Raw genomic sequence first — 14,587 nt, 5'->3', positions numbered from 1 at the left:
TTGTAGGCCATTATTAAATGCAGTGACAATTGAGCAACATCCAATAAGTGCTTTTAAATTGGCAATCCTGAATAAACTGAAGCCTAGGAGAATTGGCAGCAAGGATGTGGGGCCAGTTCTTAGGTTTCTTATTCTTGGAATAAGAGGGGAATTCCAGACAAATATAACCGTGCACCTGATTAAATAGCTGGAAATGAAGAAGGGGAGGGTCTTGGTAATAGCAACACAGTTACTTAAACCAGTCTTGGCCCAGCTAATGGAAAGCTTCTGGAAGCTAGAAAGGGAAGTGGGGTCAGCTGGAGGGGAAAAAAAGAAAAAAAGCTTTAAATCAAATTAATCTAATCTCATCATATGATAAAGGTCTTTTGGTGTTATGTGATGTGATGCCAGCTTTTTATGAAGAACCTTGAAAAAATACTGAAATTAAGTATTTAAAAAAAAAAAAAAAGCTTCCAGTTTCAGAGTTCTTAATGTAACAGAAAGGTTGGAAATAGTTTATTGCAAAGAAGTTTGTGGACTGTGAGCAATGTGATGTGGTTGCACGTTTGATCCCATATAGCAGCCTGGGAAGAAATCAACTGGTACGTAGCCATTAGTTTTTAGCCACTGAAGAAACTCAAAATAAGAATAAATAAACAACAAAAAAAAAACAACCCAAACCATCAGACTAATGGTAAACCATGAGATAAGTAAGTATTTAAACAAAATATTGGTGTGAGTGCTAGTTTCCAGATCTTAGTGATGGATCGAAGTGGTTGTGGATGAGTGAATGCTTTTGGAAGCACAAACTGTAGAGATTGCTGGAGCTGTGACTGTGAAATATGCCTGGTGAAGGCGATCTCAGTAGGTTGCACTTGGTAGCTCTTCTCTGTATGGCTCCCAGATGCAGTGTGTGTTTCTTTTCTTCCCTCCAATACATCTTCCATGTTGTTAGAGAGTAGTTATTTTATCAGGGATGTGGTTGGGTTTTTTGGGATTGGCTTTAAAAAATAAAAATAAAAAAAAGAGGCTGTGTGTGGGAACTGGGAAGAAGAAAATGAATATTTCAGGTAGAGGAATCTCAAAGATTCGTCCTTATAAAGTAGTATTCATGGCGTAATTATGTAGGAAAAGTGAGTTCTACTGACAGTTACTTTGCTGTTGGCCAGAATGTTTCCTTCGTTGTGAGGCTCTCTTCTCTTTAGTCCCTCTGGCTGCTGCATTTTCAGATCTTCTCAGATGTATCTATATATGCTGCAGGCTGTCTTCTGGCTCTCTTCCTGTAACTTTTCCAGCTAATTTGCAGTTCACTCCCTCTTTGGGGCCGTGTAGGGATGTCAGTTGACTTGTGTAATTTGACAGCAGCACTACTGGAAGTTCTCAGGCTTGTGTCTTTCTGTGTGTCCCCAAAATAAGAAGTAACAGTCAATTTGAAGTGCTTTTCTTATTGTGCTGTCTGTTCTGGAATCTTCTCGTATCACAGTGTGAACTCTTATAAAACCTGTTCCTCTCTGTGCATCAGGCCAGTTTTGCACTGAAGATGTTGACGAATGTCAGCTGCAGCCCAACGCTTGTCAGAACGGAGGTACCTGCACCAACCACAATGGAGGCTATGCCTGTGTCTGTGTGAATGGCTGGAGTGGGGATGACTGCAGTAAGAACATTGATGACTGCTTCACGGCCTCCTGTGCTAATGGATCCACTTGCATTGATCGAGTGGCTTCGTTTTCTTGCATTTGTCCAGAAGGAAAGGCAGGTAAGGATGGGAAACCTTTGTAGCTCTTGTGCTAAAAGAAAAATATTTCATAACTCTGAAGTTTGTGCATGTACTTAAAATGGTGTATTTATTTTTATGTGTTTTATGATCAAAAGACAAAAGGAAGTATGTACTGTCCACGAGCAAAGACTTCTTAAATATCTGCAGCTAGGAACAAAGGACTATTTGTATTAAGCTGAAAGAGTTTTACAGTTTATATTGCAAGGAAATGTTTTCAGCTCCCAGAATAATCATCATGCTTGTTAAGAGAGAAGAGCTAGTTAACTGCTCCCAGGAGGTGACTTCAGTAGTAGTAAGCAACTGCAGCACTCCAGGAGGCTGAAGAGACCTCTGAAGTCACAGTCTGTGTTTAAATATGATGTTCCCTAAGTGCATAGTGAAAACTCTGGTAGTTGAAGCCTGGGTTGAGGCCTGGAAGATTCTGGATGTGGGGAGTCTCTGTTTGAAATACCAAGATGGGTAATTTGATTGTGTAATATATGGTCTGGCTGCTGTATTTCACTTTCTTTTTTGTATGAACACTTGTATGCTTCTCTAGGTCTTCTGTGCCACTTGGATGATGCTTGTGTTAGCAATCCATGCCAGAAAGGAGCCCTGTGTGATACCAATCCTGTGAATGGACACTATATCTGCACCTGTCCTCAAGGCCATAAGGGAGCAGACTGCACTGAGGATGTGGATGAATGTGCAATGGGTAAGTTTCTGTTTTCTGTTGGTGAGTATGATAACCAGGGGTCAGTTTCTTTTTTTAATAAACTAATGTAGGAAGAAGTATACATGTTTTGTCATAGCTTCTCAATGCAAGTGAGACTCTTTTCCTGCTTTCCCTTTTCTGTTTCTGCATCTTTAGATGAGTTCTAAATCTTGTGTGAGACTCATGGCAATGTGCTGAGTTGGGGTAGCTGTCTGTGCTTGAACCTCGTAGCCTCTGTAATATGGAAGACAGTGAGGTGATGGACTTAACCATTTTTCATTGAGCAGCAGAGTTAGAGCACTGTGTGAGGAGCACGCACAGGGACAGTGGTTAAGCTGGCAGTGACCTGCAGGGTGCAACAGAAGTACCTCAGTTTCCAGGGGGGGCTATTGCAGATTCCCTTGCAGCAGAAATAAATGAAGGCTTTGGCACCAGCGTATGAGCATATGAGTGCTTTCTGAGACTAGTGATTGCATGGGCTTTTAGTAGTTCTCTTATATCACCCTGTTGTGTTTTGAGAATTAGCTGGACTTTCACAAACTTGCTGACAGTTTTGTGTGTGCTAGTTTATGTACTGGAGTGTGCTGCAAGAGGGGAATGCCTAACCAGTGTGAAAGTATTGGAAAGAGGCATTTCTTTGAATTTAATTCCTCAGTCTGCCTTGTACAAAAGGGCTGTTCCTTTCTGAAAACATATGAAGGGCAAATTTGGTTTTGTGGCTCTGGTGATACATTGACAGCCTCAGGAAAGAGGTAAATCATAAAGATGGTCTAGAGATAAGGCCTTCAGAGCATCACTAGTTCTCTAATCCTTGCCACCCAGTGCTCTATTTTTAACAACTGTTATTATTAATAAGGACCTGTGGTAATGATGGTAACCTTTCTTTTTGCCTCTGACAGCAATTAACTGCTGCATGTTCTCTTCAGTCACACTAGCCTTTCCTGATAGCGGTGAACAGTCCTTTCCCCTGTATTACTTGTCAGGAAGGAATGACCACTGAAAAAGACCATGACTAATAAAGGATTCTGTGGCTTTTCTGGTCAGAGGAAAGGTTTTGCCACACGCGCCTATCTTTCTTGCAGCAAACAGCAATCCGTGTGAACACGCTGGGAAATGTGTGAACACAGAAGGCTCTTTTCACTGTGAGTGTTTGAAGGGATACACAGGACCTCGCTGTGAAATGGACATCAACGAGTGCCATTCTAATCCGTGCCAAAACGATGCCACCTGTCTGGATAAAATTGGAGGATTCACGTGTCTCTGTATGCCAGGTGAGGGGAGATTCTGACTAGGAAGGGGCTTCCAGAAATGTGGAAAAAAATCAGGAGGAACAGAGGGAAGGTTGCCAACTCCGCTGAGGTGGAACACAAAATTGCAATGGGGTGAGGCTAAATGAAACACTGAGAGTGCTTTCTGTGGTGGCTCCAGCCAGGCGGACTTGGCATTTGTGTGGGGAGGGAGAAAACAATTAAAGGTCTGAGAGAGAAACCAATCTCTACATCCGTGAGGAAAGGTAGTCCGCCACCCTGGAGTGTGTGAATGTGTTTGTTGCTATGCTCAGTAAAATGTGGGTGCAGAAACTTATGTTTATGGAAGCAAAGGAGGTGCAAACTTTAAGAGTCATTGTATTTTGAGATGTGCATATGATGTTTCTGGATGAAATTGTTGTTTTTTGTATTTTTCCTTCTTAAAATGCCCCCACATAATGCAGGCTTCCTTTGACCTGAAAAAAATGTGCTAAAAAAGTTAGTTGAGATTATGCTTGTCCAAAATTAACACATCCAGCATACCAGTGACCTATGTAGTCTGCTATTTTGCTTTCTGAAAGGAAGTGGTAATAAAGCGTGCATGTCGCCAGCTGGGCAGTTGTGTAAAGTATAATGAAAAGATTGTGACCCCTGCAGGTGATCATTTAATACCATGAAAACCAGAATAAATTTTTATTCAGATCAAATCTGCTCTGAAAGGTGGGACTCTAGTCCCAGTTATTTTACCCCTCTTAGTATTTTTCTTTTATTCTGTCATTTGTTTAACTTGAGGCTTTTTTAGCTATTTGCTGTGATTGTTTCATTATGTTTTACCTTACGTGGGTGCATACTCAAATTGATGCCCTTCCAAGGAGGTAAAACATGGTCCCTTCTCATCATAAAGGAAAACACTGGCTGTAAATACAACACAGAATTCTTCCATTATGGAGTTGCAGACATTCAGCATCCATTTCCACCTCCGGTGAAAATGTACCAGAAAACATACCTCTTCCCTCATAGTTTCTGTCCAAACAGCAAATTTTACTGCAACAGAGCTAGCTTTAATCTTTCAACACTAATAAAAGAAGCAGTTACACTGGTGGGGATGCTTTTTAAAGCCTTCTGTCAATTCTTATATTATTTTTTAATAGGTTTTAAAGGTGTTCACTGTGAGGAAGATATTGATGAGTGTCTAAGCAATCCCTGTGTGAACAATGGAGAGTGTCTTGATAAAGTAAACCGGTTCCTCTGTGTCTGTCCTCCTGGTGAGTACTTCTGGAAGCTTTTCCTGCTTCACCTTACCAAGAACTCATAAGATAACCAGTGAAAGGCTGCAGGCAGTGTTTCTTCGGAGTTTCTGTAGTCGTGGTACAGCATCTGTTTGAGTTTATTGCAGTCGCTGGTAAGTTGGAGTAGGGCATGTTTTGTTTGGCAGTGTGATCGTGCCTGTAGCTGGTAAGTGTTGAGAGATGGTTGGATGTCTCACCTTAAAGAGTTGAATGCAGCAAGAGCATACATTGTTGTGAATATCTCAGTGACAGGTAGTTAAGTAATTCTAAACACATTATAAAATCAGAGTGTCTGCATGCCTTTTTTTTTAATAGGTTTTTAGGCAGAAGCCATATTTCCATCAGTATAGCTTATGTTGCTTGCATGAGGAAGAAGGCAGGTTGGGTCTCCACTTTATTAGAATAGAAGGACAAATGCTGAGCTGGAGGATCAGTGTTAGCTACAAAGTAAGCATCCCTTATCTTCCTGGTGGCTCGCAAGAAGTTTTGACACCAGAAGATACTCACCAAAAGCCTGTTTTGCATTCCTTCTTATAGAGTAATGATGTTCTAGCTCATATTCAATTCTTCTTTTGGTACCTTCCTACAAGAAACATTCCTGGAATTTTGATTTTTTTTTGTTTCTTTAAGTGCCTAAGAATCTGCATTGTGTGACATAACCTGTTGATAGTTTGCCTCTTTCAAAAAGTATGTAGAAAGATACAGTGCTGTTTTACATCACATTCCCTGCTGCTGCAGTAATTCCAATCTGAAGGCTCTAATAAAGTATGCATTAGTGTTTAATTTTCAGTTAGTTGTCTTGATTACTGGAAGGTTTTCATTCATGGCCTCTCAGTTTTAAAGGCAGGCTGCTGGTTGGTAGCAGCCACTGCTTGTGCTCCATTTGCTTTATTTCTGTTTGACTTGGCCATCTCTGTTTTCAAACTGAGGCTTTGCTGACCTGGGGAATAGAAACTGTTTTGATTGGTGGGTTGAATGAAGAAACCAGGGCGTGGTGTGTATGTTTAATGGTGCACTTGAGCTTAGATTGAAGCTTACGTTTGGGTGGTTTTAAGGATTTGCTACTAAATAATTCCTGATAATACAGTTGTTTGGTTTTAAATGCTTCATATTGCCTCTGAATTTTCACTGTCGTTCTGCCTTTCAGGATTCAGTGGTGCAGTGTGTCAGATTGATATAGATGACTGCTCTAGCACACCGTGCCTCAATGGAGCCAAGTGCATCGACCATCCCAATGGCTACGAGTGCCAGTGTGCCACAGGTTAGTCATGTTCAGAGCCTCTGGACTGAAGATTGCACGTAACCTAGATGCAAAAAGCAGTGGTCAAAGCAGTGTCAGTGTTTTCTTTCTTTGAAACACTTCTTGTTTGCTTTGTAGCTTTATCTGCTTCTTTGCGGCAGAGAACAGAATTAAATGTAGAAACCTTTTCACTTGTGACAGCAGTGAGTTCACAGTTGCTGAGATTTCTGGCTTTCCTCTTTCAGCCCCAACCCTTGTTTTCCAAAAGGTGACATCTGCTTCTGTATTGACTATGGAGTCCTTGAATAGAAAAACACCAGTGTGAAGCCTTATGTCTGTGGCTTTCTTCTTACAAGTTGGATTGTATAGTATACAGTTGAAGAACAAGAGGTGGACAGAGCAGTACTACTTTTCTGATTGATTACCTGCTTGAGGCTATTTTATGACAAAACTGAAAGGCAGAAGTACTGTAAAAATTGTGCCCACTAGAAGAAATGTCACACAGTAGCAGCCTACAATCATGTAATTTAAGTGATTTGTCAAGCATCGTACAGAAACTTTGACAGCTGTGGATGGAGCTGTTTTTAATGCGCTGAATTCCTTTGCTGCTTGATCAGTTGCACATTTAGAAGCGTCAGGTTTAATTACACTATTTTCTTGTCTTTCAGCCACTGGGAGTGATGGAGATGTATTTTTATCTGTAGGTTTTTTACATTTGGTCAAATTTGAGGATGTAAAGAGTTCAAAGCTGTTGCACCTTAATTGTCAGTGAGGAACAACTTTTGGTTGCTTTCAGTTAATGCTAAGTGGAATTGTTCATGATGCAGATTCAGACTGACCAGGCATGGAATGTGTTGGCTTTAGCTCTTCCATTATGGAAGTAGCTGAAAATTCCTGGACTGCCTCTGTACTGGAAATGTTTTGTCAGATTGGTCAGATTTATGTGCAATTTTTCTTATTTTGAATCATTCCAGTAATCAGGTTGTTCAGGCAAATTCATTTGACTTCAGTAATTTATTCTGCCCTGTACAGAATACAGCTGAAATCAGCCTAGAACCTCCTTCCTGCTCTTTTCACACACAGCCTTACCCAGAGTCCATGAAGAAACAACATGTTGGAAGTAGGGTCTAAAGTAGTTCTAATCAGGAGAGGAACAGTTATTGCCAGATATTTTTTTTGTATGTGTCACGTGATAGAATAAGTTGACAGAAGAAGAAAAAGCTCAAGTCCTTGCCAAACTTGGAGTCCACCCTAGAAGGTCTTTCTCATGGGGTCTGGTTGCTTTCATTCCCTGAGAGTGCAGAGATAAAATATTAATCCATTGCAGAGTTTATTGCAGAGTTTGGGATCGTATAGTGTCTGACAGTGTGGAGAGCTGTGTTTTGCCAAACTTGCTCTGAATTTGGGTTTTGAACTACTGGGAGCCATCTCAGTACAGAGATCCTCTTTACTAGATGAGAAAGGAAGGCTGCTACTACTGTGATGGCACGTAGTTCATGGAGCATTTTCAAGGAACAGCCAGGAAGCAACCAAATGGATATGTGACTTCAGCAGCAGCTCTTAGTGAATTGGTTTGTGCTTTGACTGAAAATGGAAGAAGGGCTCTGTACTGGGGCTATTTTCTGTCCTCTCTGAGGAGTTATTTCTGTATTCAGATTTTGTTTTGTTTTTTTTTCCTAATCTAACTCTGTCTACAAAGAGGGAGAGGAAGTTGTACATCATTAAGGTATGTTGTTCAGTTAAAAGATTGAGAAATATGCCTGGTCTTAAAGTAGTTCAGCTGAGCTACAGTAGGAGAAAAATCTTTTTGTTATTTTTAAACAAATGTATGCTAAGTATAATATTTAATATTGACAGCCTTCTAAGACTGAAATATGAAATTCATCATTGGGTCAGGTCAGTTATTGGAAAATCATGTTTGAATGTGTTCTTGCTTTATTAATCTCATAATATGAGTGACGTATGTTCCCTGAATGCTATTCGCCAGCTGCAGAACTGATTGAAAACTGCAAAATGTTTGGCCAAATGCTGTACAGATAGCTCTATTTACTGCTTGCTTTTTGTCTTTTCTTTCCCTTCTGGCATTATTCCACTTCTCCTTCCCAGTGGTAGATCATGGCTTTTCTTTTTCTTGAGTTGTCTTAGGTCTTTCCTCTTTTCCTTCCCTCTATCCCGTCTTTTTTTTTTTGCCACTGTTCGTTCTCTTATCGGTTTGGTTTTCTTCCTTCCCTAACATCTTTTTATATCCATCTCTCTAACTAGCTTCCCTTCCCTCTCCCCACCTACTTCCACACCCATTCATCCATGCATACGTTCGCAGAACTTGGAAATGTTAGCCGTCACCTGGTATGTTTGACCAGAGAACTAGCCACAAACCTGTATGAAAAATGGGGAGCCTGTTATCCACTTGTTGTGCTCAGGTGAGAATCACTCTTCAGCTGTTGAAATTCCCTGCAGCTTGGTTTGTATCAGTCTCCAGTTAATGTCTGAAATTTGAAGTTCTGCCTTCCTTATCTCCACCTGCTGGAAGGCAGTGTGAGCTGTGGCTTTAAAACATCATCTGTGAAATCCATTTATTTAAATAGTCCCTGTTTCATATGGCCCTGTTTCATCATGGAAAACAGGGCTCTTGAGGGAGTTGTTTGCTGTTCTTATCTTCCTGATTTTTTTATTTTGTTTTTTTTTTAGCCCTTCTCGTGAACAAATTCTGTCTGCTCTTGCTCAGGATGTTTCCCAGCTGAAGCAGAATGAAACAGGCCAAACTAATGCTTGTTTCATTGCTCCTAACTGAAGAGGAGATTGCATGCAGTCTTTCATGAATTTGCAGTTGGTGTTTGATTGGAGTTATTGAAAAGTTTCCCAATGAGAGGAGCAAGAGACTTTTCAATAAGCAGAGCTGCAGAAACTGTGGCATGAGCCAAGAGAGTCCCCTTGGGAAGGTTTCTGCAGCATCTTTGCAGTAATTTCATGTACTGAAAAAGTCAAATTTCCAGTGTTGTGTAGAGGAAATAATGACAGGAGAGACCCTTCAGGTAGTTTATATTGATGCAAGTAAATATTTTGTGGAGGTGTATGTTTTTCCTCTCACTGCTACTCTTCTGAATATAATGAAGGTAATGTTTCTGATGGCAGGATTCTTCTTGCGAGGTGTTGTTCTGTGAGCAGTGGAAAAGTCAGTTGTTTTTCAGGGCTGGAAAATGGCCAGCAGTTGAGGTGCCCAGTTACCCCTGGTGTTCTGTCCACCAGTTTGCTAATGTCTGTAGTACGATACTTCCCGTGCATTCTATCCACTGCAGCACTGTACCAGTTAATTACTGTCGTTGGCCATTTTTCCCTAGGTTTTACTGGTGTTTTGTGTGAGGAGAACATCAACAACTGTGATCCTGATCCTTGCCACCATGGTGAATGTCAAGATGGAATCGATTCATACACGTGTATATGCAGTCCTGGCTACATGGGTGCCATATGCAGTGAGCAGATCAATGAATGCCACAGCAATCCTTGCCTCCATCAAGGGCGCTGCATTGACTTGGTGAACGGCTACCAATGCAACTGTTTGCTGGGCACTTCAGGTACATAATGGACAAGCAGAAGGATTGGATTGTAATAGGATTCAAGATTTAATTATTTCTTACTTCTCCTCTGGTGCGTGCTGTATTTGTATGCAGAATAAGTTTATTGTAAAGAGCCTAAAGCAACTCTCACCTTCACATTAATTTTGGTTGCTGCGTTTTCCTGTGTCTGTGTGAACTGAGTAGCTCACACATGTACTGCAAATAGTCTTGGAAGAGCTTACCTGCTCTTTACACCCCAAAGATTCAGTCAGGTACATTGGCTGAAAAAAAAATAGGTATGTTGTTCTAAATGCCTTACTATTTTGTTTTAGGTTGCCTATGTAACTTTGTAGCAGGTGGGGTTCTTAATTTTCCTCTTTCCAGGGAATGGTTTTGTTGTTCATCTTGCTAAGATTTGATCTCCTTATTCCTTTAATTTATCTTTTTTCCAGGAGTGAACTGTGAGAATAACTTTGATGACTGTGCAAGTAACCCGTGTGTTCACGGGGACTGCATTGATGGCATTAATCGCTACAACTGTGCTTGCAAACCTGGATTTACAGGTAAATTCAGCTACCTGATAGCTTTAGGTTGTTTTGGTGATAGTTATCCTGTTAGCTAAGGAAGTTGTTCTCTGCGTACTGATTGCGAGGGACTCTGTTAATATCTCAGTAGATCCTTCTGATCTTTGAATCGCAGTGTCTTACATTACAGCAAGTTACACCAAGTGGAGATATGGTCTGATCTGTGCTGTGAGATGCCATTCTTGTTAGGTAATTACGTCTAATTCATGGTTCTCGGTTTTATAACAAATAAAACCATGTGACTTTGGTTTATTATTCACAGCTTCTTTCCAGGAGCACAGACTGTGAACAATGTAGACAGGTGTTGGATTAGGTTGTGCCTTGAGCTTGGACCACGACTAATATTTCTCTTTCAGCAAAAGCAAAGCATGAAGTCAGTGTTCTAATGAACTGCTTTCCGCTTAGAAGCTTCCAATAACCCACTCGATAACCCACTTTTTGCCATGCTTCTGTTTCATGATGTGATCTGTGCTGTCTCCTCTTCTAAATTGTGTAAAATCGTAAAAAAAACAAGACTGAAAAAAGAAGCTTTTATGTGCATTTAAATCCATGCTCAGAACTGTAGGTCTGCATCAGGACTGGCTGGTTCTGATGACTACAGCACATCTCAGCACTGTTTATAATGGACTTAATACGTTTTGAGGCACGTGGGATAGCATGCTCATAAAATAATTGTTGTAAGGCAGTTGGTACCATTTGTAGCAGTTTTCTCATGTCTGTTTACTGTTTATTACTGAATGATTCTAATTAGGACTGATCTGAAATGCATTAGAAGCAGTACTAAGAGGTTTCATGTGTTTTTTGTGTTTCTCTTGGCATCTTTTTAAACTTCTAAAGCTTCTTTCTGCCATTGACTCTGTCACGGTGATGTTCTTGTGTCCATAGCAGTGATCATTCTTGCCTTTGGTCTCCATCATTGTCATACTATGTTTGTTATCCTACTGGGTTTCTTACTGTTATCTGCTGAAATAATTCAGAGATGTGATGAATTGCCGTTCTTGTATTTAAAGAGCTGGCCTGCTGGGCTCTTGATACTTCGTGCTTTCTATACGTTAAAAATATTTTTCAACTTCACTACTCGTTCAGCTTAGCTTTGCAGTCTCACACATTCCTATGGTCAATATTTACAGGATTTAGCAATTCTGGCACAAACTGTGAAGAGAGGAGGCAAAACAGGATACGGTGTTATTTAGAGTTCCTTTTACGCAATTAACCACAAGACCTATATTAACTGCAGACAGTATGGCAGTATGGGTTGTTCAGACGGTAGGTGCTTTTAGCACAGAATAGAAAGGCTTTGACAAGTGGAGCTCAAGAGGTTTGTTCCAAATACAATATAGTTGAGTGATTTTTGCTTTCCAAAAATGAAACTGAATGTTGATTACTGATTTTTTTTCAATGCAGCTCCATTGAGATTCTTGAGTGGTTTGTAAATACTTGTTGAGCATAGGTGTTGTTTTCCAGGTTCAGAAACACTCTATGTCTTCAGTTAAAGCCACTTAAACATGCGAGATCTGCACCTCTGCTTCAGCTTTACAGAGCTGTCTCAACCACGTGATCTTACAGACCTGCAGGACAAATGTTCTTGAAAGAAATACGTCTTAATAAGGAATGTTTTGGTTGGGTTTGTATTTTTTAGGCCCACGTTGTAACGTGGATATTGACGAATGTGCATCCAGCCCCTGTAATAATGGTGGAACATGTATAAATGAAGTCAATGGCTTTCGGTGTGTATGTCCTGAAGGTTACCATCATCCTCACTGTCAGTCGCAGGCAGATGGCTGTCTTAGTAATCCCTGTGTACATGGCAACTGCACGCACATTGTTAGTGGGTAAGTCCTTACTGTAACATCAAATATGTCTAGTGCCTTTTATACTTTCTTCCCTGCTCCCACCACCCTGAGTTCTGCCTTGATTTGAGATTTCTGAATTTTAATTTCTCATATTACTTGTTTGCTGGCCATGAAATAATCCCAGTAAGGTGCAGACCTTTATTCTCCAGCTGCCTTTTGTGCTGTTTCAGCGTGGGTTTTTTCTACCCTCTGTGGGCACCATCGAAAGGGAGAGTTCAGTAATTCAATCTAATAGAGTGAATGCAATTAAAATAAAGAAATGGTTCCAAATAAAATTGTTGAAAAACAGCACATACTTATTTCATTAAAGTCTAAAGCATTGAGTGTGGAGGGTGTGTTTGTGACTAGAGCCGTTATTGCTAACCAAATACTCTGCATGAAGGAACAAGCAGATAACTCAAACTAAGAGGCAGAGCAGTTTTGGAAGATCAGGTGGAGAAATTTTGGTGTAACAACCAATCACAGGGGATATTGTATAAAGGTGGTACTTCAAGGCTTGGAAGAGAAGCTCAGGATGAAAAGTCAAGAAGAAGGTAAAAATGAGTTTATGCCCTCCATCTCAGTCATCTGCTTTTAGGGAAAAAGTTGATGGCTGGTGTTTTATTTGTTTGTTCTAAACAAGGCATCCTGTTTTAAAGTTGGTACGTTGATGGAATGCAGTTGACTGTTTCCTCTAGCAGCTTTCTCAAGGTAAGGAGATGGATTGTTGAGCAGTGGTTGTCTTAGAGCAGCATATCCAAGGCAGATTTAATCAGCTTTAGTCACACTGTTGCATGCCTGTGAGAAGAAAAGAAAGCTTTTTCTGGCCATTCTGATGGGAGCAGTTGTTGCTGAATCATCCCATCCAGGAAGACCAAATGCTGACTTTGTGAGCCCTGAATCAAGACCTCTTTTTGTTAGGGATGTATCCATGGTGAATGAATGACACGGGCTTTGGGAGCACAGGGGCTGTGGAGCTGACAAGTGGAGGGAGGGACAGGACCATAGTTATGAAACTGTCCAATTGGCCCAGAGGTAGTAGTGGCTTCCATGCCTGCTGTGTCCTGGAAAGTGTTGTCAGCACTTGGCAAGGAAGGGTTTTGCCACTGCTGTAGGACAGGATTCAGCACTTCTTGAGCTGACAGGAAGGCTGCCTTTATGTCAGGTTCAGCCTTCACGTAAAGTTGAAGAACAAAATTGTTCATCACTGGTCACCTGTGTTCTTGTTTATGCCTGTGTGCACCTTATGCTTGGTGTGAGATAGAGTAAGTATTGTCTACGTGATGGGGAAGGAGGCCAGCGTACATTTTGTGTGACTGGAGCCCAGGGTGATTCAGTAAGTCTTTGGGTCTATGTCATATGGGTGGAGAGCTGCTTCAGATTTTGAAACATGATGCAGTAAATTCCTGCTGCTTCCAACCACCTGTTTTCATTTGTAACCATTACTTTGTTTTAAATTAGTCTATTCATCTTCAAAACCTACTTTTCTTCTCCACCTTCTATAATTTTTTTTTTTTAATGTGTTGAGATGGACTTATCAAAACAGAAGCATATTGCTGTCTAAGTGCTTTGTGGAAACTGTTAGCAGGAGGGAAGTGTGTTTTTTAAGGGTGGTTTATTTTCAGTATTTTGGAGCAAAGAGGAATTATTCCAAAATGTTCTCTCATTCGTGTTGCTCTTCCCTTTGAAGGTACAAATGTGTCTGTGACCCAGGCTGGGTAGGAGATTACTGTTCAACAGAAGGGAACGAATGTAAATCAAACCCATGCCAAAATGGAGGAACTTGTGAGGATCTGCTGAACGGATATAGATGTACCTGCAAGAAAGGATTCAAAGGTGAAAATTCATAGAGAGTGTTGTTCTTTTCACTTCATTGCACTTTTAATGGCATTTTAATATTTTCATTGAACTTTTTGGAAATAGGAATTGAGAAGGAAAATGCCATGGTTATATAAAGTTGAATTACAGTTGAATATAGATGTGATACAACTGCATAGAATGCTTTTTAAGATTGCACTTAAGCCTTGTTTGAGCCTACTAAGAAATGTCCTAATTGCAATTTACTTTGTAAGAAAGTTAAACAGGTCTATATAGTCTATGTAAATGCACTGGGAACTGAAGAGACATTATTGGAAGGTTAGTGCCATCCAAATGACATCAGTTTTCTTAAGTGTAGAAGCAATTCAATGGGGACATAAGGTTATTTGGAAGGATAATTCTTTCTTGAAGATATCAAAGTCCAGAAAAAGCACTTAAAAGAGAGAAAATATTCATAATACAGTAATTGTTGCCAGAAAGCATCTAAGCTTGCAGTGGAGTGGATGAGTTCATCTTATTCCACAAAATATGTATGTTGCACAGGCAAAAACATCTCATGTAATGTGCAGCTCA

The 14,587-nt window shown here is 40.4% G+C and overlaps 1 protein-coding gene across 1 annotated transcript in view; it reads left to right on the top strand.

The window, feature by feature from the left end:
- Positions 1-14,587, top strand: part of NOTCH2 (notch receptor 2) — an 80,320-nt gene that overhangs the window by 36,896 nt on the left and 28,837 nt on the right. The window contains exons 6-14 of the mRNA XM_042873388.1: positions 1,502-1,735; positions 2,295-2,450; positions 3,533-3,721; positions 4,849-4,962; positions 6,134-6,247; positions 9,565-9,798; positions 10,233-10,343; positions 12,004-12,196; positions 13,887-14,032. Coding sequence (XP_042729322.1) covers positions 1,502-1,735; positions 2,295-2,450; positions 3,533-3,721; positions 4,849-4,962; positions 6,134-6,247; positions 9,565-9,798; positions 10,233-10,343; positions 12,004-12,196; positions 13,887-14,032 — 1,491 coding nt within the window. The remainder of the gene's footprint in view (positions 1-1,501; positions 1,736-2,294; positions 2,451-3,532; positions 3,722-4,848; positions 4,963-6,133; positions 6,248-9,564; positions 9,799-10,232; positions 10,344-12,003; positions 12,197-13,886; positions 14,033-14,587) is intronic.

The sequence above is a fragment of the Lagopus leucura genome, unplaced genomic scaffold (assembly GCF_019238085.1).
Source record: "Lagopus leucura isolate 7727_CA_CO unplaced genomic scaffold, USGS_WTPT01 Super-Scaffold_100009, whole genome shotgun sequence".
NCBI lineage: Eukaryota > Metazoa > Chordata > Aves > Galliformes > Phasianidae > Lagopus > Lagopus leucura.
This window is presented reverse-complemented; position numbering and strand designations above follow the sequence as displayed.